The sequence below is a fragment of the Somniosus microcephalus genome, chromosome 29, assembly GCF_052327205.1.
Source record: "Somniosus microcephalus isolate GS21.2 chromosome 29, FLI_Smic_1.0, whole genome shotgun sequence".
Taxonomy (NCBI): Eukaryota; Metazoa; Chordata; class Chondrichthyes; order Squaliformes; family Somniosidae; genus Somniosus; species Somniosus microcephalus.
In genome coordinates this window covers 27,161,481-27,187,254 of record NC_141015.1, presented here as the reverse complement: position 1 = coordinate 27,187,254, position 25,774 = coordinate 27,161,481, and the positions used below count along the sequence as shown (strand labels likewise).

General features: G+C 45.3%; 2 protein-coding genes across 4 annotated transcripts in view; both read right to left on the bottom strand.

Annotated features, from left to right (window-relative positions):
- Positions 1-17,948, bottom strand: part of LOC147098587 (dual specificity protein phosphatase 13B-like) — a 33,572-nt gene extending 15,624 nt beyond the window's left edge. The window contains exon 1 of one of the 2 annotated variants that reach the window (XM_085970449.1): positions 17,832-17,948. The gene's annotated coding sequence lies outside the window, so the exon portion shown is untranslated. Of the gene's footprint in view, positions 1-12,287; positions 12,329-17,831 lie in introns of those variants that run through there. The other variant, XM_085970450.1, reaches the window with a different exon arrangement.
- A 339-nt stretch (positions 17,949-18,287) lies between these two features.
- LOC147098586 (dual specificity protein phosphatase 13A-like) lies at positions 18,288-24,743 on the bottom strand. Of its 2 annotated transcripts, none has more exons than XM_085970446.1 (3): positions 24,399-24,743; positions 22,103-22,320; positions 18,288-18,781 (listed from the first exon to the last, which is right to left on the bottom strand). In XM_085970446.1, exons 1-3 carry the CDS (start codon positions 24,566-24,568, stop codon positions 18,726-18,728), a joined length of 444 nt encoding a protein of 147 aa, XP_085826572.1. In that variant the 5' UTR covers positions 24,569-24,743; the 3' UTR covers positions 18,288-18,725. The 2 variants fall into 2 exon arrangements, with proteins under 2 accessions (XP_085826572.1, XP_085826570.1); XM_085970444.1 differs by lacking the exon at positions 18,288-18,781 and adding an exon at positions 19,166-19,540 and having other exon boundaries at positions 24,399-24,739.
- Positions 24,744-25,774: the final 1,031 nt, after the last annotated feature.

Below are 25,774 nucleotides of genomic sequence, written 5' to 3'. Positions count from 1 at the left end.
AATTCTCCACCTGATACATTACTGCACATGGAGCAAAAAGATACAAGGCTCTCAGTTTTCCGACTGATGGGCACCCTTGATGGGAAGGCCAGGTAGTTAGGCTGTTGAATACTTTCTTCATACGAATTAGGAGCAGGAGTCGGCCACTCGGCCCCTCGAGCCTGCTCCGCCATTCAATAAGATCATGGCCGATCTGATTACTCCACATTCCCGCCTACCCCCGATAACCTTTCACCCCTTGCTTATCAAGAATCTATCTACCTCTGCCTTAGAAATATTCAAAGACTCTGCTTCCACCGCCCTCTGAGGAAGAGAGTTCCAAAGACTCACGACCCTCTGTGAGAAAAAATTTCTCCTCAACTAAATGTATTTGTATTTTTGGTGTCAAACTTTACCGTTTGGTCTTTTGGATTTTTCATTCTGAGTAAAGATTCTAAGATTCAGATGTCCTTGGATTCAGTTTTTGCTCTTTAATCCGACCTGGCCAATTACCGTCCCATCAGTCTACTCTCAATCATCAGCAAAGTGGTGGAAGGTGTCATCGACAGTGTTATCAAGCAGCACTTACTCACCAATAACCTGCTCACTGATGCCCTGATTGGTTTCCGCCAAGACCACTCGGCTCCTGACCTCATTACAGCCTTGGTCCAAACATGGACAAAGGAGCTGAATTCCAGAGGTGAGGTGAGAGTGACTGCCCTTGACATCAAGGCAGCATTTGACTGAGTGTGGCATCAAGGAGCCCTAGTAAAACTGAAGTCAATGGGAGTCAGGGGGAAAACGCTCCACTGGCTGGAGTCAAACCTAGCACAAAGGAAGATGGTTGTGGTGGTTGAAGATCAATCATCACAGCCCCAGGACATCGCTGCAGGAGTTCCTCAGGGCAGTGTCCTAGGCCCAACCATCTTCAGCTGCTTCATCAATGACCTTCCCTCCAACATAAGGTCAGAAATGGGGATGTTCGCTGATGACTGCACAGTGTTCAGCGCCATTTGCAACTCCACAGATAATGAAGCTGCCCATGCCCGCATGCAACAAGACCTGGACGACGTTCAGGCTTGGGCTGATAAGTGGCAGATAACATTCGCACCACAGAAGTACCAGGCAATGACTATCTCCCACATGCGAGAGTCTAACCACCTCCCCTTGACATTCAATGGCATTACCATCGCCGAATCCCCCATTATCAACATCCTGGGGGTCACCATTAACCAGAAACTTAACTGGACCAGCCACATAAATACTGTGGCAACAAGAGCAGGTCAGAGGCTAGGTATTCTGTGGCAAGTGTCTCACCTCCTGACTCCCCAAAGCCTTTCCACCATCTACAAGACACAAGGAGTGTGATGGAATACTCTCCGCTTGCCTGGATGAGTGCAGCTCCAACAACACTCAAGAAGCTCGGCACCATCCAGGACAAAGCAGCCCGCTTGATTGGCACCCCATCCACCACCTTAAACATTCACTCCCTCCACCACCGGCGTACCGTGGCTGCAGTGTGTACCATCTACAAGATGCACTGCAGCAACTCGCCAAGGCTTCTTCGGCAGCACCTCCCAAACCCGCGTCCTCTACCACCTAGAAGGACAAGGGCAGCAGGTGCATGGGAACACCACCACCTCCAAGTTCCCCTCCAAGTCACACATCATCCTGACTTAGAAGTATATCGCCGCTCCTTCATCGTCGCTGGGTCAAAATCCTGGAACTCCCTCCCAAGCAGCACTGTGGGAGCACCTTCACCACACGGACTGCAGCGATTCAAGGCGGCGGCTCACCACCACCTTCTCAAGGGCAATTAGAGATGGGCAATAAATGCTGGCCTTGTCAGCGACGCCCACATCCCGTAAACGAATAATTTAAAAAAATGTCCGATCCCATTTGGTTATTGGTCGAGGTATAAATCGCTTCTTCCCAGCTCCGGTACATTGCCCCCTCTAGGAGGATCATTCTAACCCCGTCTGAAACTGCTATCTTCTGATTACCAGCTCCCTGTGGTGTCTGCTCAGTTACCCTGTCTTTAGCCCCGGATATAATGTGTAATCTGTTATTGATGGACACATGGCCCTGGTTCATCCTGAGGTACAATATTATTCCCTGAACTAATAAAAAGGCTGAAAGTTAATTGCATGGCAACTTCCCCAACTCAACATTGAGTTCAACAATTTCAGACGATAACCCCTGCCCTCATTTTTCAGGCAGCAGCTGTTGATGATTCTGCCATCCCCATTTGCAGCATTTAATCTCTCCTGCCTTCCATTCTAGCACAGACCGTCCCTTTAGTTCCTTCCTCCCCTCCCCCCTCCCCTTTCCCTGTCTCTGCACCTGTTTAAAACCTGTTACATCCCTAACTTTTTCCAGTTCTGACGAAGGGTCACAGACCTGAAACGTTAACTCTGTTTCTCTCTCCACGGATGCTGCCTGGCCTGCTGAGTGCTTCTAGCATTTTCTGTTTTTATTCCCGATTTCAACTTCATTTCTCCCTCTAAGATTACCCAACAGAGCCACAGTGGCAGAGTTTAGTAAATAAATCTGTCCTGAAATGACATCACTGTTGCTGGGTACTCTCTCTCTCTCTCTCTCTCTCTCTCTCGATCTTCTTGAAGAAGAATAGAGTTTTCCTGGTGTCCTGGTTCAACCAACATCACCAAAATTCACCAAACATAAAATCTACAGTTAATACAAGTATTTATTTTTAGCATCACTAATGCATGACAATGGAGGGATATGGCTTTCATTCCTGCAGACAGTGCACACTGTCGCTGTAGCATGTGCTAGCTACAAGATGCACTGTAACAATGCACCAAGCCTACTTTGACAATATCTCCCAGCCCAGCCACCTTTACGACCAAGAGCGACAAGATCGAGGGAGCACTGCCACCTACAAGTCCCCTTCCAAGTCGCACACCATCCGAACTTGTTCCTTCATTGTCGCGAGGTCAAAATCCTGGAATTCCCTATCACTATTGTGGGTGCAGCACCAGCACAAGGACTGCAGCAGTTCAAGGGAATGGTTCACTGCCACTGTCTCAGGCCAATAAATGGGGCTTTGCCAGCATTGCCCACATCTCGCGAACAAATATAAAGCAGTGACTGTGCTTAAGAACATAAGAAATAGGAGCAGGAGTAGGCCATTCGGCCCTTTGAGCCTGCCCCGCCATTCAATGAGATCATGGCTGATCTTCTCCCTCAACTCCATTCACCGGCCCTATCGCCACATTCCTTGATGCCCTTACTAGTCAGAAATCTATCGACTTCTGTTTTGAATATACCCAATGACTGAACCTCCACAGCCCTCTGGGGTAGAGAATTCCAAAGATTCACCACCCTCTGTGTGAAGAAATTTCTTCTCATCTCAGTCCTGAATGGCCTACCCTTTATCCTGAGGCTGTGGCCCCTGGTTCTACACTCCCCAGACAAGGGAAACATTCTCCCAGCATCCACCCTATCAAGCCCTGTAATAATTTTGTATGCTTCAATGAGATCCCCTCTCATTCTTCTGAATTCAAGAGAATACAGGCCTAGTTTACTCAATCTCTTCTCATACGACAGTCCCGCCATCCCAGGAATCAATCTCGTGAACCTTTGTTGCACTCCCTCTATGGCAAGTATATCCTTCCTTAGGTAAGGAGACCAAAATTGTACACAGTACTCCAGGTGTGGTCTCACCAAGGCCCTATATAATTGGATAAGACTTCTTTATTCCTGTACTCAAATTCTCTTGTAATGAAGACGAGCATACCATTTGCCTTCCTAATGGCTTGCTGCACCTGCACATTCACTTTCAGTGACTCATGTACAAGGACACCCAGGTCCCTTTGAGCATCTGCATTCCCCAGTCTTTCACCATTTAGGAAATACTCTGCCTTTCTGTTTTTTCTACAAAGTGGATAACTTCACATTTATCCACATTATATTCCATCTGCCATGTTCTTCCCCACTCACTGAGCCTGTCGAGATCCCCTTGAAGCCTCTTCACATCCTCTTCACAACTGACACTGCCACCTAGCTTTGTATCATCAGCAAATTTGGAAATGTTACATTTAGTCTCCTCATCCAAATCATTGATATAGATTGTGAATAGCTGGGGCCCAAGCACCGATCCTTGCGGTACCCTACTAGTCACAGCCTGCCATCCTGAAAAAGACCCGTTTATCCCTACTCTTTGTTTTCTGTCTGTTAACCAATTCTCAATCCAGGCTAGTATATTAGCGTCAATTCCATGTGCCATAATTTTGTTCACCAACCTCTTGTGTGGGACCTTATCGAAGGCCTTCTGAAAATCCAGATACACCACATCTACCGGTTCCCCTTTGTCTACTCCACTAGTTACATCCTCAAAGAACTCCAATAGGTTTGTCAAACAGGATTTTCCTTTCATAAATCCATGTTGACTCTGCCCATTCTTACTATTAGTTTCCAAGTGCCCAGTTATTGTATCCTTTATAATAGATTCCAGCATTTTCCCAACTACTGATGTGAGGCTAACAGGTCTGTAGTTCCCCATTTTCTCTCTCCCTCCTTTCTTAAATAGCGGGGTTACATTTGCTATCCTCCAAGCTGCAGGAAACGTTCCAGAATCTATAGAATTTTGGAAGTAGACAACCAATGTGTAGTGGCGCTTCGTAATTTCCAAACATGCAGCCATTGAGCTTTGAGACTTTAGCAACGAGTAGACGCGTGTCGAAATAAAATGTTCCAAACCATAACTTTGTCTTTAAACTGTTTACTGTAACACCTTACAAACAGAATTACAAAGCAAAACACGTTTAAATGAACACGGTCAAAAACTGTATTGCTCCAGCCCTCAAAGCTTCTGCCTCCTCCAGCCTCGTGGTGCTTTTTCTGTAAAATGGCTGGATACCATGTGACAAGCTTAAGGACTGTACCATTGTAGCAAGAATAAAGGGGGTATCTCAGACTATACTATTGGAACAAGAAAATAGGGGGTTTCTCAATACAATAAGTCAGCCAGGTAAATTAATTGTATTATACTATTTAACCAATATTTTAAAGTATTTTCTTTCTTAAACTTTCATGACTCTTACATTCCCGCCCCTAATTGACTAGGCACATGAAGCATATCAATTACTCAAACATTCTTAAGAGTCATAAACTAATGAGTTCAACATATTTACAATATAAATGTCCACTTTTTTTTGTTCAGGAACCTTTCACGCTGCTTCTTGTAGCAGGCAGAGCTTTGTGATCAGTCTTTCCAGGGTCGTGTAACCATCTGCAAGCAATGCATTCAGAGAGTATTTTTCTTATTACAGAATTAGCTCCTGGAATCCAGTATCTTTGTCTTAACTTCGCAAGCACGTGGTTCCTCCCACTGTGTCCAATACTCTGGTGTATATGCTGAAGAATGAGTAGCAGCAACCCGGAGGTCCTTAGAAAGGATAGCAGGACGCTTGGCCTCCTCTGGCATAGCAGATTTGTTTAGTCGCCCTCCCACCCTCAGTACTCCATCTTGCAGTGTAGGGTCCAGCTTGTAGATATGACTACCTTTCTTGATTGGAGTATTTCGCTGTAAAGCTTCGATTTCTTCTGGATATCTTTGTCTTTGGCTGAAGCAAACTATCTCCATCTCAGCCTTGGCCAAATCCTCCACGGTCAATGAATTCTTACCCAATGTGGTTTTGTGCTGGTGCATATACTGCTTTAGAAGCATTCTCTGCTTATCAGGGTTACTTTCAGACTGACGGATAGTGGCTCGATACTTTTTTCTCTTACCGCTCAGGTGTAGCAGCAACTCTTTCAACCTTAGAAACCATGCAACTGCTTTCCTCAACTGGTGCCATCCTGAGAAATGGTTAACAAGCTTGTTCACTGTGTCAAAGTTCTCTTTTGTAGTTATGAGATTTGCTGTGACTGATCTCTTGACTTCGACGTCGTCTTCAGCAATCTGACTTGGCCTATCTGGTCTTTCTGGCCATGATCTCTCTGTTTCCAGCAGATAACTTGGGCCTTGTATCCAAGTTTCGCTGCTCATGAAGTTTTCAGCCTTCAATCCCCGTGAGGCTTGATCTGCTGGGTTTAATGAGGTGTTTACATACCTCCATTGAGATGGTTGTGTAGCTTCTCTAATGGATGAGATTCTGTTTGCTACGAAGGTCTTGAAGCGTATCTTCTCATTCTCTATATACTTCAGCACTGTAGTGTTATCCGTCCAGAAGACAGATTCTTCTAGTGGGAGCTGTAACTCTTTCCGCATCACCTTGTCAACTTTAACTGCAACAACCGCTGCCGTCAACTCCAGTCTCGGGATGGTGACCTGCTTCAGCGGAGCCACCCTGGATTTCCCCATGAGGAAGGCACAATGTTTCTGGCCCTGTTGATTTGTCAGCAAGAGGTAAGTAGCCGTGCCATAGCCGTCCTCACTGGCGTCCGAGAAATGATGTAGTTGAGCCGTCTTTGTAACTTCAAAATGCACAGGCTTGATGCATCTACTGACGTTGAAGCTAGAAAGTTGTTGCAAATCTGTCAACCATCTGAGCCATCTCTGAGCTTGACCTTCTGGGATATCTTCATCCCAGCCTCTCTTGTCTCTACACAGCTCTCGTAGGATCAGCTTCACCGGCAGAATGAGTGGTGCCAGGAATCCAAGAGGGTCGTAGATGGAACTGACCACGGAGAGAATCCCTCGTCTTGTGGATGGTCTTTCGTTCACCATTATTCTGAAGTTGAACGTGTCTGACTCAATGCAACATTGTACACCAAGAGCTCTCTCGATAGGAAGGACATCGTGGCTCAGGTCCAGATCTTTGACTTCAGTGGCTCTTTCCTTTTCTGGGATAGAAGCTAGAACTGCTCTGCTGTTGCTTATCCACTTAGTCAGATGGAATCCTCCATTCGAACACAGAGTTCTAAGGTCTCTTGACAGTGCAATAGCATCGTCTTCTGTTGACACGGACTTCAGACAGTCATCGATGTAAAAGTTTCTGAAGATTGTCTCCACAGCCTCTGATGGTGCTTTGCCTTTGCCATCTTCTGCAGCTTTTCTGCGAGCGTAGCTTGCACAGCTGGGAGATGATGTGGCTCCGAACAAGTGTACAGCCATTCTACATTCCACCATAGCTTGACTAACGTCGCCATCTGGCCACCAAAGGAAACGCAGAAGATCAGCATCTTCATCAGGGACTCTGACTTGGTAGAACATTGATTCTATATCTGCCATCATGGCAACGAGCTCTTGTCTAAACCTCATCAAGACGCCAATGAGGGTATTAGTAAGAGCAGGACCTTGAAGCAGCTGGTCATTCAGTGAAGTTCCTCTGAATGAGGTGGCGCAGTCAAACACTACACGGATCTTTTTCTTCTTTGGGTGATACACACCGTGATGAGGAATGTACCAGACCCTTCCATCGTCTCTGTTCAACTGTTCCTCGGGCACTTTTACAGCATAGCCTTTCGCTATGATGTTTCTCATGAAGCCTTTGTAGTCTTCGTGAAAGTCGGGGTTCTTGTTCAGCTTTCTCTTTAGACTGATGGCGCGCTGCTCTGCTATGCAGCGGTTGTTCGGCATCTTCGCGGTCTGTCTTCTCAGTGGCAACCCAATGTGATAGTGGCCATCAATGAACTGTGTAGACCTTGTCATCAAATCCATGAACTGATGGTCTTCTTGTGACATCTCGGTCTTTTCCTCACAGCTGCGTTCTGAGAAGTCTGCGTTGAACTGCTGTATCAACAGCTCTTCAATGCTTGCGATAGAGATGCGATTAACTGTGACATTTTGTCGTTCCTCCTTGTTCGACTTGTTGCCATCATCTCTCCTTACCGGTCCATTGACTACCCATCCAAGGGCTGTCCTGACGGCGTAGGGTCCGTCATCCTTGCTGTTTATCACCTGCCATGGCTCCATAGTTTTGTAGGCATTGGTTCCAATTAATAGGCCAATTTCTGCTTCACTGTATGGGAGACGCACCTTTTCCAGGTAAGGCCATCTCTCCACATCCTTCTGCAGGGCTAAGTTCCCTATTTTAACAGGAATCTCCCTCTGTGTGAAAACATTAGGCAGGTCTATGAAGTCCTTCTCTTTGAGTCCACACACTTCTAAGTCTGACAGGATATAACTTTGCATTGACTTCTCATGACCCATGGTGCGTAATAGGATTTCTGTTCTTCTGCCTCTAACGTTCAGCTGTCGCATGAGTGTTTCTGTGCAGAACGTTGCTGAACTACCTGGATCCATGAAGGCGTAAGTCTCCACAAACTTCTCACTCCTCTTAGACTTGATCTTTACAGGTACGATGGCAAGAATACAATCACTGTCACCGGCCCCAGTGAATCCACAAGTCTCTGGTTCTAGCGACACCAGAGCACTTGAAAGAACCTTCTCGTCGGTATTGTTTTCTTCACTCTTCTTAGAGACTTGTTCTTCTTTGTGGATATGCAGCAGACTGGGATGTTTCCGAGTGCACTCTCTGCATGTTGTTCTTTGCTTACAGTTTCTACTCAGGTGCCCCTGAGAGAGACATCCAAAACATAGGCCATTGTACTTCAGAAATTCGATTCTGTCTTTATGTGGCTGTGCTTTGATGTCACTGCAGAAATCCAATGTGTGATTCTTCTGGCAGAATAAACATGGCTTCTGAAAGGCATTAGCAGGCGTCACTGTGCTGCACTTTTTGGGAGATGAGTTCTGAGACCTTTCTTCCCCAGCTTGAGTGACGATAGTTGCAAAGCTGCTTCCCTTGGAACCACCTTTCCGGAGAGTCTTTGATTCAGCAGGCTTGGCTTTCAGTCTTCCATCAATAGTTGGGCTGACATCCTTGATGTTTCCAAACAATGGGTCCATAGCAACTTTAGCCTGTTTGTCTATGAAATTCACTAAGTCTGCAAACATGGCTCTACTTTTCCGTCTCTCCATTATCTTAAAGGCTTTTCCTCTCCATTGTTCTCTCATCCTGTAAGGAAGCTTAGAGATGATGATTCTCATATTCGTAGGATTGTCCATCTCTTCCATGAATTCAACATCCTCCATGGTGTTGCGACATCCTATGAGAAAAAGAACATATGTGTTCAATGCCTCCCCGTCCTCCGATCTGACCTGTGGCCACTTGATAGCCTTTTCAATATATGCAGTGACTATCTTCAGCTCGTTACCATAGTGCTCCTGCAGCAACTTCCTGGCTTCTATGTATCCCCGGTCCGGTCTCATGTGTTCACAGCTTCTGACCAGGTCTTGTGGTTTACCACTGGTGTACTGTCCCAGGTAGTACAACTTATCACTGCTGCTCTCTGTTTTGGAGTCAATGGCTTGTTCGAAGGATCTGATGAAGGGCTTATACTTGAGTGGGTCGCCTTGGAACACTGGTATGTCTCTTTGAGGGAGTCGAAACAGATTCTGTTGTTTTACAAGCATCTCTGTAATTTCGTTCTGACATTGCATCACTCGGTATAGGCTTCTCCCTGTGTCTTCAGGCCTCTGGTGGTCATCAGCAGGGTCTAGTCTAGACAGTCTGACGTCCGGGGTAGCATCACGTGCTCCTGTCAGTGGAGAGGCCTCTCTTCCACGCTGTAATGCCAGGAGATGGCCTTCAGACTCTCTTTTAACTCTTGAAGGTGCCCTGGATCCAACTCTGTGTGACAACATTGACTGGCAGTATTCGTTCATGCCATCCTGTGAGCCTTCATAATCTTCATACACACTCAACTTGGCATCTGAGACCGCAATAGCTGTTTTTAGCTCCAGCTGTTCTTTCTTTGCCTGCACTTGGGCCTGTTGGGCCTACAGTTGGGCCTCTTGGGCCTGCAGTTGGGCCTCTTCCCGTTCAAGAGCTTGCTTCTCCATTAAAGATGCTGCGCGTGCCATCAACGCTGCTCGTTCAACCTCCTCTCTCATGCGTCGCGACGAGCATGTGGTAGAAGCGACTGACCTGTGTCCAGAAACAGAGCTACCTTCTTTTCGATTTTTGCTCAGTCTGGCTGAAGTCTCTGAAATGCTATCATCTGGTCTGACTTCATCGTCATCTTTATCTTTCTCTGCTGTATCAGCATCTTGATGAATCTTTAACATCCACTGTTCTGCGGCCTTGACATAGTCCTTAATGCTGGATGATTTAAGATCAAACCAGTTGTGCTGATCAGCATTTCACTCTTCTTCAGACAGAAGTGCTAATACATCTTCATTGAGTACAGTAAATTCTTCATACAACTTGGAGAAATCATAATGCATTATGTCTTCAACTTTCTTAATATTAGCATTATCTTCCATGAGACAATCAATTATCTTCATTTTTCCAGTTATCTGAGCTAATTTAGCCCTCCTTGCACCTATGCTTCTATTTAACTTCTCTTCCATTGCCTTTGGGGTGAGCTTTACTTCCCTCTTTTGGCCAACAATCCTTCGTACAGCCTGGGGAAGCTCCTCACGGCTCCATAAGGCCTCATCCATTTTACCCGCACCTCTTATTTAGCTTCTCAATAGAATGAACAAGGCAAGTAACAGTCACTGTACCTTTGCTTTCTTATATTGCCGTCTGGCTCCGTGACCATTCCTGTATACGTTCGCCGACAATTCCGTCCTTTCCTTCTTAGGGAGCTAGTTTTTGACTAATGTAGTGGTGCTTCGTAATTTCCAAACATGCAGCCACTGAGCTTTGAGACTTTAGCAACGAGTAGATGCGTGTCGAAATAAAATGTTCCAAACCATAACTTTGTCTTTAAACTGTTTACTGTAACACCTTACAAACAGAATTACAAAGCAAAACACGTTTAAACGAACACGGTCAAAAACTGTATTGCTCCAGCCCTCAAAGCTTCTGCCTCCTCCAGCCTCATGGTGCTTTTTCTGTAAAATGGCTGGATACCATGTGACAAGCTTAAGGACTGTACCATTGTAGCAAGAATAAAGGGGGTATCTCAGACTATACTATTGGAACAAGAAAATAGGGGGTTTCTCAATACAATAAGTCAGCCAGGTAAATTAACTGTATTATACTATTTAACCAATATTTTAAAGTATTTTCTTTCTTAAACTTTCATGACTCTTACACAATGCGTCCACTATTCCAATGGCCACCTCTTTCAAAACCCTAGGATGTAGGTCATCCGGTGCTTGGGATTTATTGACTTTTAGTCCCATTAATTTTGCTAGTACTGTTTCTTTACTAATAATAATTTCTTTAAGATCCTCATTCTCGTCACACCCTTGGTTTTCTCGTATTTCTGGGAGGTTTTTTGTGTCATCCTCCGTGAAGACAGAAACAAAGTATTTATTTAATTTCTCCGCCATTTCCTCATTCCCCATTATAAATTCTCCCATCTCTGACTGTAAAGGACCTACATTTACCTTTGCCAGTCTTTTCCTTTTCACATACCTATAGAAGCTTTTACAATCCATTTTTATATTTTTTGTTAGTTTGTGCTCATATTCCATTTTCCCTTTCTTTATCAATTTCTTGGTCCCCCTTTGCTCAAAGACCCCAATCCTCAGGCTGACCGCTTTTTCTGGCAACTTTATAAGCTTCCTCCTTTGACTTAATATTAGCTTTAATTTCTTTTGTTAGCCATGGTTGGATGACTTTTCCTTTTGGGTTTTTATGCCCTAGAGGAATATATGTTTGTTTGCTGCCACGTAACTGCCTTCTTAATGCTTCCACATTAGGCTATGTCCAATGGCGATAGCATGCCACCGTTCATTCAACTTGTGGAAGGGAGAAGTGCCAAAGAAATTACTTTAACAAGAAGCTAAAGAGGAGTGCAATTCGGAGTTGTTTTTCATCGATATGAGGGTACCAAAGCCAACAAGAATATCACTTAGAGCTAACAGTATAGAATCAGAGAATGGTTACAGTACAGATAGAGGCCATTCGGCCCATCAAGCCCGTGCCAGCTCTCTGCAAAAGCACTTCAGCTAATCCCACTTCCCCGCCCTTTCCCCGTAGCTTTGCAAAATTTTTTCCTTCAGGTACTTATCCGATTCCCTTTTAAAAGCTGCGATTGAGCCTGCCTCCACCGCCCTTTCAGGCAGTGCATTCCAGATCCTAACCACTCGTTGCGTAGAAAGATTTTTCCTCATGTCGCCTCTGGTTCTTTTGCCAGTAGCTCCATAAGAAGTCATTTGGAGCTTCCCAACTTGACATTTCCATCTGAAGTGTTAGTGCTTTGATGATTTCAAATGAAAACTGTCTACATCAGCTCTCCTGAGCTAAAGACTGTGTGATCTACTGGTGTATCGGAGCAGAATTAGGGAGCTTTCCCACACTTGGCAGTCTCTCTAAATGATGAAACATGTGCTTTGCATTCAAGCCCCAATCCTGTCTCACATTTATAAATAAGCATACCTTCATCTTGAAATGGATACTTCACATGCAGACAGTCGCTGGGAATCTCACCATTTTGAGGCAATAATGAACAACAGCATGAGATTTAGCACACTGGACAAATCCAATTTTTTAAAAATTCGTTCACGGGATGTGGGCGTCGCTGGCAAGGCCGGCATTTATTGCCCATCCCTAATTGCCCTCGAGAAGGTGGTGGTGAGCCGCCTTCTTGAACCGCTGCAGTCCGTGTGGTGAAGGTGCTCCCACAGTGCTGTTAGGGAGGGAGTTCTTTTTACTTTGCTCTTTGCTTTTTCTTTAGGAGGGAGTTTGTTTTTTACCAAACTGTATTTAATCAGACAAAGGTGAACTGAACTGGACTTTTTTAAAAAGAAAAATATAATGGATTGGACAGTAGCATAGTGCATTGAGCCATTAATGATCGGCAACACAGACCATGGAAAATAGATTAGAGGCTCTGAGTCACCACTTGATGATTATCCAGTCCGAGCCTTATCATCATATGGGCGTAATGAGTGGAGACAATCTAGTTGTTTCCCCACAGGGTGCAAGAGCGAGTTGCCGTGGGCTGCTGTTTTATACATACCCTGCGGTGAGTTTCAGAATAGATCAAGATCTAGGAGCAGATTGCCTGCCTTCCCTCATGGGTCTGGAAGGTGCACAGTGCAAGGAGGCCATTAGAAACAGGAAGGGGAGAAAAGAGAATGGTCTCAAAAATATGAGTTCCATCTTCATAATAAAAACCTAAAATGACACGTGAAGTGGGCAATTTATGTTCCACTGCACGTTGTGCGCTCAGTGTCAACCAGAGTGTCATGTAACTAGAGGGACACTTGTCCTGGTTTTTAATTGATTTTGTTTATTAACAAAAGTACATGCACACATTTTTATTTGCACTGTTATATAAGTTTACAAAGACCCACTACCTCTCTATAGTAATCTGGGATGTTATGATTAAGGTTATCCACCAGGTGGTGCTGTAGCCAATGCTGCTGCTAAGGTCAGAGGTTTGCTTCCTGTTAAGGTCAGAGGTTTGCTTCCTGTCAAGGTCTGCAAAAGGTGAAATGCCAGGATGCAGGCATGATGTTTGTTACTCTGTTTGTTAATAAAGTACTCGTGCTAATTCTATGATATCGCCTCTTCGAGTCCTTGTCTCACTACATGGATTTATCACACTCTCCTTTGTCAGTTATTTGATTCTATCAAATCTGACTCTCTTAACGGGGGAGTGGTAGTCACAGGAAGGAGCATAAGGACTGGAGTTGGCCGTTCAGCCCCTCGAGCCTGTTCTGCCATTCTATTAGATCAGGGCTGAGCTACACCTCAACTCCATTTCCCTGTCTTTGCTCCATATCTCTTGATACCCTAACCTAACAAAAATCTATCGCTCTCAGTCTTGTAAAGTTCAGGTGACTCAGCATCCCCAGCCTTTTGGGGGGACAGAGTTCCAGATTTCCACTAAACTTTGTGTGGCTAAATGCTTCCTGATTTCACTCCTAAGTGGCCCGGCTCTGATGTTGAGGTTTCTGGTTTCTCTGTATCTGGCCCTCTAAATGACAGCATGTGCTCACCATGCAGAGGCTTCCCTCTCCACTGACACATGGTTCACATGCCTTGAGCCAAAGTCACACGACAACAATGGTTTTTAGAACTGTTTTCAAAATGTTTTAATGCACGGTGGCATTGTGTCTTACTGGGATAGAGGAGGGTCCAAATCCTGGAAGAGTATCTGATTCCCGTGAGCCTAGTGGAAAAATCGGCATCGAGCCCCTTCAGCTCACCTCTACCTCTATATATTTTCTTCTTCTCTCATTTTCCCCTTTATCAGTCACTCACACCCACAGACAGGAGAAGAGGACAGAGGGGTACGAGATACTCCATCAAGCCTGCCATTGCTGCCCTGCTATCGGATAGCAGTAACAGTAATTAAAGCAGGAGGAGATGGGATCCATTTGTCTTGTCCTTCCACCGCTGTGAAGATCGATGAGGACATTAACCTGTGTCCTTAGGTCCAGACCTCCTCCTGAGCAGGCTTACGCCAGGAATTAATGGACCAAACTATCAATATCAGATTATTCAGTGCATGCATCCTTTATTATAACCAACACATTAACTGTGAGGTTCATGGCACAGGCTTTTGATGTTGAATGTATGTTTTGCTACCCAAGGACTGTCTCTTGTTGGACTTGGCATGCCAATAGTTGAAGTTGCTGCAGATGCAGATAGTAACCCCCTTGAAGGAACACAGCAATAGAAATCTGGGCCGGTACTTACCGTAACAGAACATCTGCGTAGCCACAAAGATTTTCAGAAAAGAGCAAAGCCACACTAGTATTGAATGGTGAATTTGTGCTGTGTTTCACAACAGTGTAACTTACCCTAACCTTCAGAGAAGCAGCCTCAAGCTACTTTTCATTTCTCACACCACCCATCCTTGTGGTACTCTGTCCCACTCCAGAGACTCCAGCACTAAATCCAGGCTGACCCTCCAGTGCAGTGCTGAGGGAGTGCTGCACTGCCAGAGGTGCCGTCTTTCAGATCAGACATTAAACCGAGGCCCCGTCTACTCTCTCAGGTGGACGTAAAAGATCCCACGGTCACTATTCGCAGGGGGGTTTATCTGGTCATTTATCTCAGTGTTGTTTGTGGGAGCTTGCTGTGCGCAAATTAGCTGCTGCGTTTCCTACAGTACAACAGTGACTACACTTCAAAAGTATTTCATTGGCTGTAAAGCACTTTGGGACATAGAAACATAGAAACATAGAAACAGAAACATAGAAACATAGAAGATAGGAGCAGGAGTCGGCCATTCGGCCCCTGGAGCCTGCTCCGCCATTCAATGCGATCATGGCTGATCATCCAAATTCAGTACCCTGTCCCTGCTTTCTCCCCATATCCCTTGATCTCCTTTAGCCTTAAGAAATATATCTAACTCCTTCTTGAATATATTTAATGAATTGGCCTCAACTGTCTTATGTGGTAGAGAATTCCACAGGTTCACTACTCTCTGGGTGAAGAAATTCCTCCTCATCTCAGTCCTAAATGGCTAACCCCTTATCCTTAGACTGTGACCCCTGGTTCTGGACTCCCCGACCATCGGGAACATCCTTCCTGCATCTAGTATGTCTAGTCCTGTGAGAATTTTATAAGTTTCAATGAGATCCCTCTCATTCTTCTAAACTCTAGCGAATATAAGCCCAATCGACCCAATCTCTCCTCATACGTCATTCCTGCCATCCCAGGTTGTGCTGGACATCCTGAGGTTGTGAAAGGCGCTATATAAATGCAAGTATTTTTTACCCTGAAAGAGAGTATCAGTACTGCATCAAATTATGGACACCCTTGTACCCAAGTTTGGTTCCCCTCCCTGGGTCTGTGCTGAGATTGGTGATCTTAGTTGGTACCGTGGTTGGAGCCCTACAATTGGCTTCTATTTATTACGTGCGCAACCTTAGAAGCCAGATCAGAGATGCAGCAAGTGTAATTGTAGCCAATTGCAGTATTCCCACCCTGACTTTAATTACCACATACACAAAAATAAACCTGCTGTAAGAAATCCATGTTCGTTTCCCCAGGCCTTTCTGTTAAGTAAGGTTTAAGCAACTTTTAAAAACTTGTCAAAGTCTAACTTGTGGAACCAGTTATTTGTTTATGACGAAAGTTGACCAGACTGAATATTTTGCTTACATTAATCATTATCTTTGACAAATGTACCTTGTCACGAACTTGGAATGGTTAAATTAATGTGAAAGTCACTGAGACGTGGGAGTAATTTCATTCTCTGGCCAAGGGAGATACCTACAGGTGCTTTTGATCTTTTTTTTTGGTCGCCTTATCTGAGGAAGGATGTTCTTGCCATGGAGGGAGTGCAGCGAAGATTCACCAGGCTGATACCTGGGATGGCAGGAATGACGTATGAGGAGAGATTGGGTCGATTGGGCTTATACTCGCTGGAGTTTAGAAGAATGAGAGGGGATCTCATTGAAACTTATAAAATTCTGACAGGACTGGACAGATGAGATGCAGGAAGGATGTTCCCGATGGTCGGGGAGTCCAGAACCAGGAGACACAGTCTAAGGATAAAGGGGTAAGCCATTTAGGACAGAGATGAGAAGGAATTTCTTCACCCAGAGAGTGGTGAACCTGTGGAATTCTCTACCACAGAAGGCAGTTGAGGCCAATTCATTAAATATATTCAAGAAAGAGTTGGATATATTTCTTAAGGCTAAAGGGATCAAGGGATATGGGGAGAAAGCAGGGACAGGGTACTGAATTTGGATGATCAGCCATGATCTCATTGAATGGCGGAGCAGGCTCGAGAGGCCGAATGGCCTACTCCTGCTCCTATCTTCTATGTTTCTATCTCAGGACATTAACTTCTACACTACTTCTATCAATTAGCATCTGTTGACATCCCAGATTACATCAGGACATCCGTGCAGCGATTGAGAAGTGAACCTGCATTCTGATGTTCTGTGGCAGCGTGAGAGTCCATCAAAGCACCGAATCATGGGCTACCAGAATTTACTAACAACACACTTTGAGGGGAGAAATTGACCTCCTTTGCACCTCCTGTTAGTGCCACTGGGGGGCATTAAAGGGACGCTACCATCTTTGCGACCGGGCGCGGCGAGAGTACTGACGCCCATGAAGTCCCCCTGCAGGTTAGCGGTGGCGGTAAACCCTAACGCCACGATACCCTGCGCCCCGAAGATCGTGACTTCATCCGGTGCGCAGCGCCCCGGTACTGCCCCGGACGCAAACGTGGTTTCTGTCCCCTGCAGCATCGCTAGGCGTCAACGCCGGCAGCTGCAGGAGGCGTCGTCACCGTGGTCGGCCGCGTGGGGAGCGGCAGTTAAAGGGATTGCGAAATATGTTTCATCAAAGACTCTGTGCTTTTTATTCTATTTTTCAGGTGCTGCACTTGATCAGCCCTGCGCTCTGTTAGAGTGCTTGGGGCTGATTGGCGGCGATCGGAGGTGGCGGCGGCAATCAGGGGATTTGGTTTCTTGCAGAGCCTGCAGCGATGGCCCTTCCCTTTACGGGAGGGAAGGAGCCTTCCAACGCGGCAGTGCTGCTCGCCTACCGCCCCGCCTGCTGCCTGCTGCCCTCCAGGAAGGAAGTTGAACGCTTGATTTAATGCTCCACTTCCTCCCTGGAGCGTAAAACCGAATTTTTTAAAAGTTGAAAAGCATTAGCACCTGGCGCTAATTTTTACAACTTTTAAAAGTTTGCGCCCCAAACAGGGCGATACCGAATTTTTTCCCCCTCGGTTTATTCATTTGCTTTTGTGGAACCTGCAGGGCACAAATTGGCTGTCGCGTTTAACCATGTAACAACAGTGACTATGGATCAAAAGGTAGCTGATTGGCTGTAAAGCACTTTGAGACCAGATAACAACGATCAACCTTTGACGAAAGGTCAAATCAACCACATTCAGCTTTCTAGCCACGAAACATCAAACACCTGTTCCATTAGACACAACTACCAGCTGGCACGAACATGGTCGTTATCCCCGTTATTGAGAGAAGTCATTTGTGAACTTACCGTCTTCAGTTCTTATGTAAGGCTGTGAGTTTCTTTTGCGTGCTCTTCTTCTCTGTTACCACTCCGCTCCCCCGTTAATAAGCGACACAATGTCTACTCCTCCCCTATCAGTTTACTGAGCAAAACATGTGATACCGTGTCTGTGTGTGATATCATCTCCCAACCCGAAAAAAAACATCTCGGGTCGCTGCCAGACTTCAGCCCGGGTCACTGCCAGGAGCGATTCATCATCAGCAGCAGACTGCAACCGACGGCTGATTCAACCAGGGTAACAGATACGGTGGAACTTTAACAATTCCTTCCATTGCATTTCTGAAAAGTTCCACTCATTTGGAAGAGAAACCATCAGTCACTGAGGGGGGTGCGGGGGGAAGTGTTGGAAAAACTTCCTTTTTGGTTCACAGAGAGGACCCAAAAGAAGCCTCTCATTTTCAGCACAATGACATTACAAACAACTGATATAATGAGGTGCTTTATTCCATTATCTTGTGAGCTGCAAACAACATTGAAAAAAATTGCCAAACATCATGGAAGGCGCTGAGTATTCCAAGTGATAGCAGCTGCCACAGCGAATACATCAGGCAGAAGATCGAAGCGAATCCATAAATACGGTCACCGCAGTCCTCGTAGCAACAGCTACACAGCCAGTACAATTACTTACTCCGAGTTCTACAATAACGTGACATGTTCTTTAATATTGTGAGGTCGCTACACACTGAATCGTTCACAATAAATTGTACTTCAATTCTGATCGTTTAAAAAAAATCCCAACTATCTCTAAGTTCCTTATCTCAGATGGACGACATGAGGAGGTTGAGAGGAGAGACACTTCCCTGCAGAGGGGAGGGAACAATCAACAGCTGCTGTCAAACATCTCCTTGGATTGGCCTGGGATCAGACGACGAATGCTGCCCACTTGGTTGCAGAGTTGCATGGCTGTGAGAGGAATCCTGTGAGGGGGCCAAATAGGAAATAAGAGGCTGCTGAGCGAGGTACCTTTACAAAAATAAAAAGCTGGATAGATTAAAGGGACCATATTGTCCTACTAAAAGGTGTACGGACAACTTAGCAGTGCAAGGGGATGCAGATGATATTTTTTGGAGCAAGCTATTGCAGGAATTCAGCCTGCCTGTAAACTCTCTGAAAGGATGCCCCTTTTAATAAATAATGTGCCATGGTGTGGAGATGCCGGTGTTGGATTGGGGTGGACAAATGTAAGAAGTCACACAACACCAGGTTATTGTCCAACAGTTTTATTTGAAATCACAAGCTTTCGGAGCGCTGCTCCTTCACCTGACGAAGGAGCAGCGCTCCGAAAGCTTGTGATTTCAAATAAAACTGTTGGACTATAACCTGGTGTTGTGTGACTTCTTAAATAAATAATGTGATCAGACTGTCTCTGGACTTCTGCAGTTAAGAAACATTTAAAAGCTTGAGCAAGAGGTACTGGCACTGCATCAGCTGGTTGTCCCTCAGCGACCCGAGCAATTATGGGCTACCTTTTGCGGACTGCCAACTCTTCTTTTGGTTTAGCTTTATGTCCAGGTTGCGTAACTGTTCCAGAAACCCCCGGTTGGGTGAAATAGGCCTGTATAAAATGACCCTGTTGACTGCATTGAGCAGAGAGCGGTTGTGATAAATCATAAGGTAGGCCAGTACCAGGGAGGCGGATCTGCTCATTCCAAGAATACAATGCACCAGTAACTTCGCTGCAAGAGAAAGAGATGATTGCTGAGTGTTTGGATTCTTCAATCACAGGCAGTCAGAATTGTGTCACATAAATGTTGCATTCTAAACTCCAAACCATGCAAGAGAACTGTTCTGGGCTCCCCAATGACTAAGTGGGTAAGTGCACTGGCAGGGGTGGCACTGAGCCACACCGAATGGGAAGGCCCGAGGCTTCATGCCAGCCCGTGCTGAGTTAGCCGACTTCGGTCAAAGTGGTCAAGCTTACCCACAGCGCCCCAGGACCGAGGAGGGGAAAGGTCATTGGGGATTCTTGCTCTCGGGTGGTATCCAGTAACCCACGCTGGCAGGTTTGACATGTGTTGATGTGGAGTGGGGACGGGATTGGGTTGGGCTGCGAACGCCCTTCACAGTGGTTCCACCTGCTGACACTCACTGTTCAGGCTCACAGATGGAGAACAGACTCTTGGCTGAGGTACCAGAAGGCTGTTGCCACCTGTGAATGATGCCCCAGCAAGTCCCCAAAGCGCTTTACAGCCAATGAGATACTTTTTGGAGTGTAGTCACTGTTGTAATGTGGGAAACGCGGCAGCCAATTTGCGCACAGCAAGCTCCCACAAACAGCAATGTGATAATGGCCGGATAATCTTTTTTTTTTAGTGATGTTGTCTGGGGGATAAACATTGAGCAGGACACTGGGGAGAACTCCCCAGCTCTTCTTCGGAATAGTGCCTCGGGATCTTTTACGTCCGCCTGAAATAAGTTCAGTAAATAAAGCAGAAGAAAAAGGAAACAGAACTGCACCCAATGTTATTCTGTGAATTTCTCATTATTCACTTTTTGTAAAACGTCTTTGTTTAAACAGGTGTCTGAGACATCTTCAGGACAATGGTCTTCAGGGAGTTATTGACCAGATTAATTAGAGCTAGCGGAAATGTGCATTAACCTAAGGCTTTCCTCTGTGTGCTAATTCAACTCCCTCGGCATCATGTGGAGTAACTCCTCCAACTCAGGTGAATACTGAGTTCAAAACAAAATCACAAGGCTGTTAAAATTAGTCGTAATTCTTTATCACTGATTTTTAAAGGGCTACCGATTGCAAAATCCTGATCCAACAAAGGGAAACAGGAAACAACCGATCACACTCAGAAAATTCTGAGCAAGTCTTAGCGTGGCACAGCATTCCACCATCAGCGCACCGTGGCTGCAGTCTGTACCATCTACAAGATGCACTGCAGCAACTCGCCAAGGCTTCTTCGGCAGCACCTCCCAAACCCGCGACCTCGTCCACCTAGAAGGACAAGGGCAGCAGGTGTATGGGAATACCACCACTTCCAAGTTTCCCTCCAAGTCACACACCATCCTGACTTGGAAGTATATCGCTGATCCTTCATCGTCGCTAGGTCAAAATCCTGGAACTCCTTCCCTAACAGCACTGTGGGAGTACTTTCACCACACGGACTGCAGCGGTTCAAGAAGGCGGCTTACCGCCAACTTCTCAAGGGCAATTAGGGATGGGCAATAAATGCTGGCCTTGCCAGTGACGTCCACATCCCATAAACAAATTTAAAAAAAAATCCATCTGTATAAGATGCTGGGCCAAGCTAATGTTGGCTAGGGTTTCTGTGATTACAATAGACAACAATCAAATTTGCCCATATCTCTCTTTTCCAATACACTTACTGTGTAATTAGTGATCAGTTTGTGGTTCTGATTTGTAGTGTGCGCATGCATTGTCTACACCTTCAAGAGTAAATCTTGCGATGCTCCGTGCTGCTGGTGGGGCCTTGAATTCAGCCACTGCATAAGGGACAGTTGTAGGCCTCACAAAATGTTGTCAGGCCTCTACCAATGCTGTAGCTGGTCATTAATGGGTGCACAACAGTCACTAGGGTGACTTTCCCTCTCATTCTCCTTCCCTCCCTAACTGTAAGGGAGCATCTAGCTTTTGCTTGGCACCTCCCCTTGAAATCAGAAGCTTCATATGCAGATGCAGACCCTCTCTGCCACTCTACACCAGTCCACGATGTGTCAATGGGCCACACCACATGACTGCACCTTTTTAGAAGAGTCTTTAATGACATAGGAACAGAAGGAGGCCATTGAGCCCCTCGAGCCTGTTCCGCCATTTAATGAGATCATGGCTGATCTGCGACCTAACTCCATCTACCAGGCTTTGGCCCATATCCCGTAATACCTGTGGTTATCAAAAATCCATCAATCTCCGACTTAAAATTAACAATTGATCCAGCATCAATTACCATTTGCGGAAGAGAGTTCCAAACTTCTACCACCCTTTGTGTGTAGAAGTGTTTCCTAATTTCGCTCCTGAAAGATCTGGCTCTAATTTTTAGACTATACCCCCTCATCCTAGACTCCCCAACCAGCGGAAATAGTTTTTCTCTGTCTACCCCATTTAATCCCCTTACTACCTTGACTTATGGCTTATATGAGAAAAGGTCAACGGTTATATTCCACAAACTATGGCATCCTACCCTTCTGTACTAATTGGATGGCTCCATTTAATAAGTAGATTCATCAACAGCAACACATCTAACAGCGATGGACATCAAAACATGTCTTACCATCCGGCGTATTCAATATTTGATGTATCTGTTCAGCTGCAGTGTAGAAATACATGCTTAGGTCAAAGTCTGGGGAATCGTCAGCTGCTATACCGTAGTAATTTATTTTCTTGCCGTAGAAGATTTGATCTCCTTTGCTACCCCATTTGGAATGTGCGGCATTTAACACATGTGTAATCCCCAGCTTCCTTAATTGTTTTCTGTCATGGGCTATTACCCTGTAACGAGAACAGAATGATCATGTAAGTTTTCAGCTTTGTAAGAAAATACTGTAATGATGTATTCCTCACCATAGATTGAGGAAAGTCTCCGGCTCAGTCCCTGGTGTGGCTGAGTTGGTCGATTGCTCAGCCACTGATAGTAGGACCTCTGCAATTGGGAGGAATTGATCAAGCATTGAGGGAATCGAGGGATACGGGGAGGAAAGTGGAGTTGAGGTAGAAGTTCAGCCATGATGTTATTGAATGCCGTATGGCCTACTCCTACTCCGATTTGTTATGTTATGTAAGGTTCTTGTTCCTGATTATAACCCCAGTGGAAAATATTAGATGAGCTCAGGATTGGCTGTGATACCCCATTCAGTCAAATAGTCTGCAGGCATTCAACATCGAACCTCATGGATGAAGTAATGGTGACTTAGCGAGGTACTGGAGGATTGACACTGCCCGTGGAACTTCCAGATAAGGAGGGTGAAAAATGGAACAAAAAGGTAATATTTTTATCAACAAATGTGTTCGTTTACATTTCAAATTTGCTGTTGGTCCAGGAAATAGAGGCCTCCATTTGAATCTTAACTGAGTAACTATAAGATATTGTACACACAGGCGGGACTGATACAAGGGCAGGTCCAGTCATAAGAATTGAACTGTGGAAGATTGGTGGATGACTCGCTGATGGAGCAATTCTGATGAAGCTATTGGGACGTTGTCCCCTCATCCCACCACAGGGAGCCCCCAACATGGTCAGCCATGATCTAATTGAAGGGCGGAACAGGCTCAAGGGGGCTGAATCGCCTACTCCTGTTCCGATGTTTCCAGCCCAGAGTTGTGTATTTAAGTGCCAGCTTTTGATATTTTTGGGGAGTGCTGCGATGGGTCCTCATCCGGGCCACTAGATGGAGCCCTACTTGGGAGAGCCTTTTGCTATTTCACAAGGTGGAAAACATACGCCAAAAAGCCTCACTCCCCTCACAAGAAACAGGTCAACGTGCTTACATTCTCCCCCCACCAATTACCATAGGTCACTGGAGACCAAGTAAAAAACACCTCTCCCCCTCCAATTGCCATAGATTACCCATTAAAAAAAATACTACACAAAGTCTTATTGCTTTCAGGAGCTGTTTCTAATCCCAGCTGTATTCAACACCTGTGTAGGAGTCTACGTACTCCTAGCAAAAAATACTGAACTCGGAGAGGTTCAACAGAAAAGGTTTAATTGTTGAGGCTGCATGCTGAACACAAAATGGAGTCAGAGACTACACAAAGTACGACTGCCTTTCATCAGTGCACAGCTTCAACTGCTCCTCCCCTGCTCTGGGCTTAACTATGTTGCAGATCGAGTTTCTTAAAGGTGTGATCCTTCTTAAAGGCATGACGCCTGATTTATAGTCTACGGACCGGAAAGCGGATTGTGTCCTTTCTGTGATCGGTACGCCACACCTGTGTGAACTACGGAAGGTTTAGAATTTCTTCTTTAACCTATTCATTCTATCCTTCAGACAGAGATACCACAGAGTATTTCCTATTATAACACTGCAAGCAGCTTAAAAGAATGCACTAAAACTAATTTAATTTGTTCCTATTTTTAGCACCAATAAATAGAGTCAGTCATAGAGTTACACAGCACAGAAAGAGGCCCTTCGGCCCATTGTGTCCACGCCGGCCATCAAGCCCTGTCTATTCTAATCCCATTTTCCAGCACTTGGTCCGTAGCCTTGTATGCTATGGCGTTTCAAGTGCTCATCTAAATGCTTCTTGAATGTTGTGAGGGCCTCTACCACCCTTTCAGGCAGTGAGTTCCAGATTCCAACCACCCTCTGGGTGAAAAAGTTTTTCCTCAAATCCCCTCTAAACCTCCTGCCCCTTACCTTGAAACTATGCCCCCTGGTTATTGACCCCTCTACTAAGGGGAAAAGTTCCTTTCTATTTATCCTATCTATGCCCCTCATAATTTTGTACACCTCAATCAGGTCAATGGTATCTCTGTCTGAATATGCTTAAATAATTCTGTACTGAGTTGCCCCAAGTGCTGTTTGCCACAAGTGAACTATCTCTGAATCATGTGCGTGTGTACTTACAAGTCTCCAATATATAGGTTAGGCCATACTTCATCGAGATGGTTTAACTGGACTCTGCTGCTCTCCAGGATTGTCTCCAATTCTATAACAGAAGGAGTCATTGAATCACCGGTTGTGTTGCTATCAGACGGGTCTGGACCGTCTCCCGGTAGAGACACTGCTGCTGACATGGGTACACCTCAGTTTCTCCTGAAATATTGCTTTAGAAGGCTCGCCGGCCCTTCCCAACATTCACTGTTTAAATGTTGCTCGCTGTGAACGTGACGAAGCTGAATTTTCGAGCTCTCTCTTTGACATTTACAAACAGCTGAGATTCCCTGCTCCATTTCAAGCCCTCATGAGTATATTAAGAACAGGCTCCATTTTATGCGGTTACAGGGTTTAAATTTCTGCTTTTAACACAAAAACAGAAATGTAGGAGACTGAAATAAATTCCACTTCGAGTTTAATTTAGAACAGGTGAAAAAATGGTGTTGACTGCACAGTGTGTGACTGGTCATGGTAATGAGGACAATCTCCCACTCGGGGTCGCAACCTTCAGCTGGCTGCTGTGTATTGGTGGTACCAAAGTTGGCTTCCAGAACAATGGACGAAACTTTCAACTTTACGGGAGATAGCGACTCGGCTGTCCATTATATACTCACACCAAAGTTAAAAGTTCTGCCGAATGTCTTACATAAGAACATAACATAAGAAATAGGAGCAGGAGTCAGCCATTCGGCCCCTTGAGCCTGCTCCGCCATTCAATGAGATCATGGCTGATCATCCAAACTCAGTACCCTGTCCCTGCCTTCTCCCCATATCCCTTGATCCCTTTAGCCTTAAGAAATATATCTAACTCCTTCTTGAATATATTTAATAAGTTGGCCTCAACTGCCTTCTGTGGTAGAGAATTCCACAGGTTCACCACTCTCTGGGTGAAGAAATTCCTCCTCATTTCTGTCCTAAATGGCTTACCCCTTACTCTTAGACTGTGACCCCTGGTTCTGGACTCCCCCACCATCGGGAACAACCTTCCTGCATCTAGTCTGTCTAGTCCTGTTAGAATGTTATAAGTTTCAATGAGATCCCCTCTCATTCTTCTAAACTCTAGTGAATGTAAACCTCAATCTCTCTTCATACGTTATTCCTGCCATCACAGGTATCAGTCTGGTGAATCTTCGCTGCACTCCCTCCATGGCAAGAACATCCTTCCTCAGATAAGTGAGTGAAAAAAATGTGACTTTTGTTTCAAAAGCCAGACGCCGGACTGTTTTTGCGCTGGCATATATTCCAGATATTTCCGTATTGTCCAGACTAAAGCTGGCTGGTGTAAGCCCCACTCAAGAATGTCCATACGATTATTGCAAAGTTAGATGGACAACAATGGGCAATGA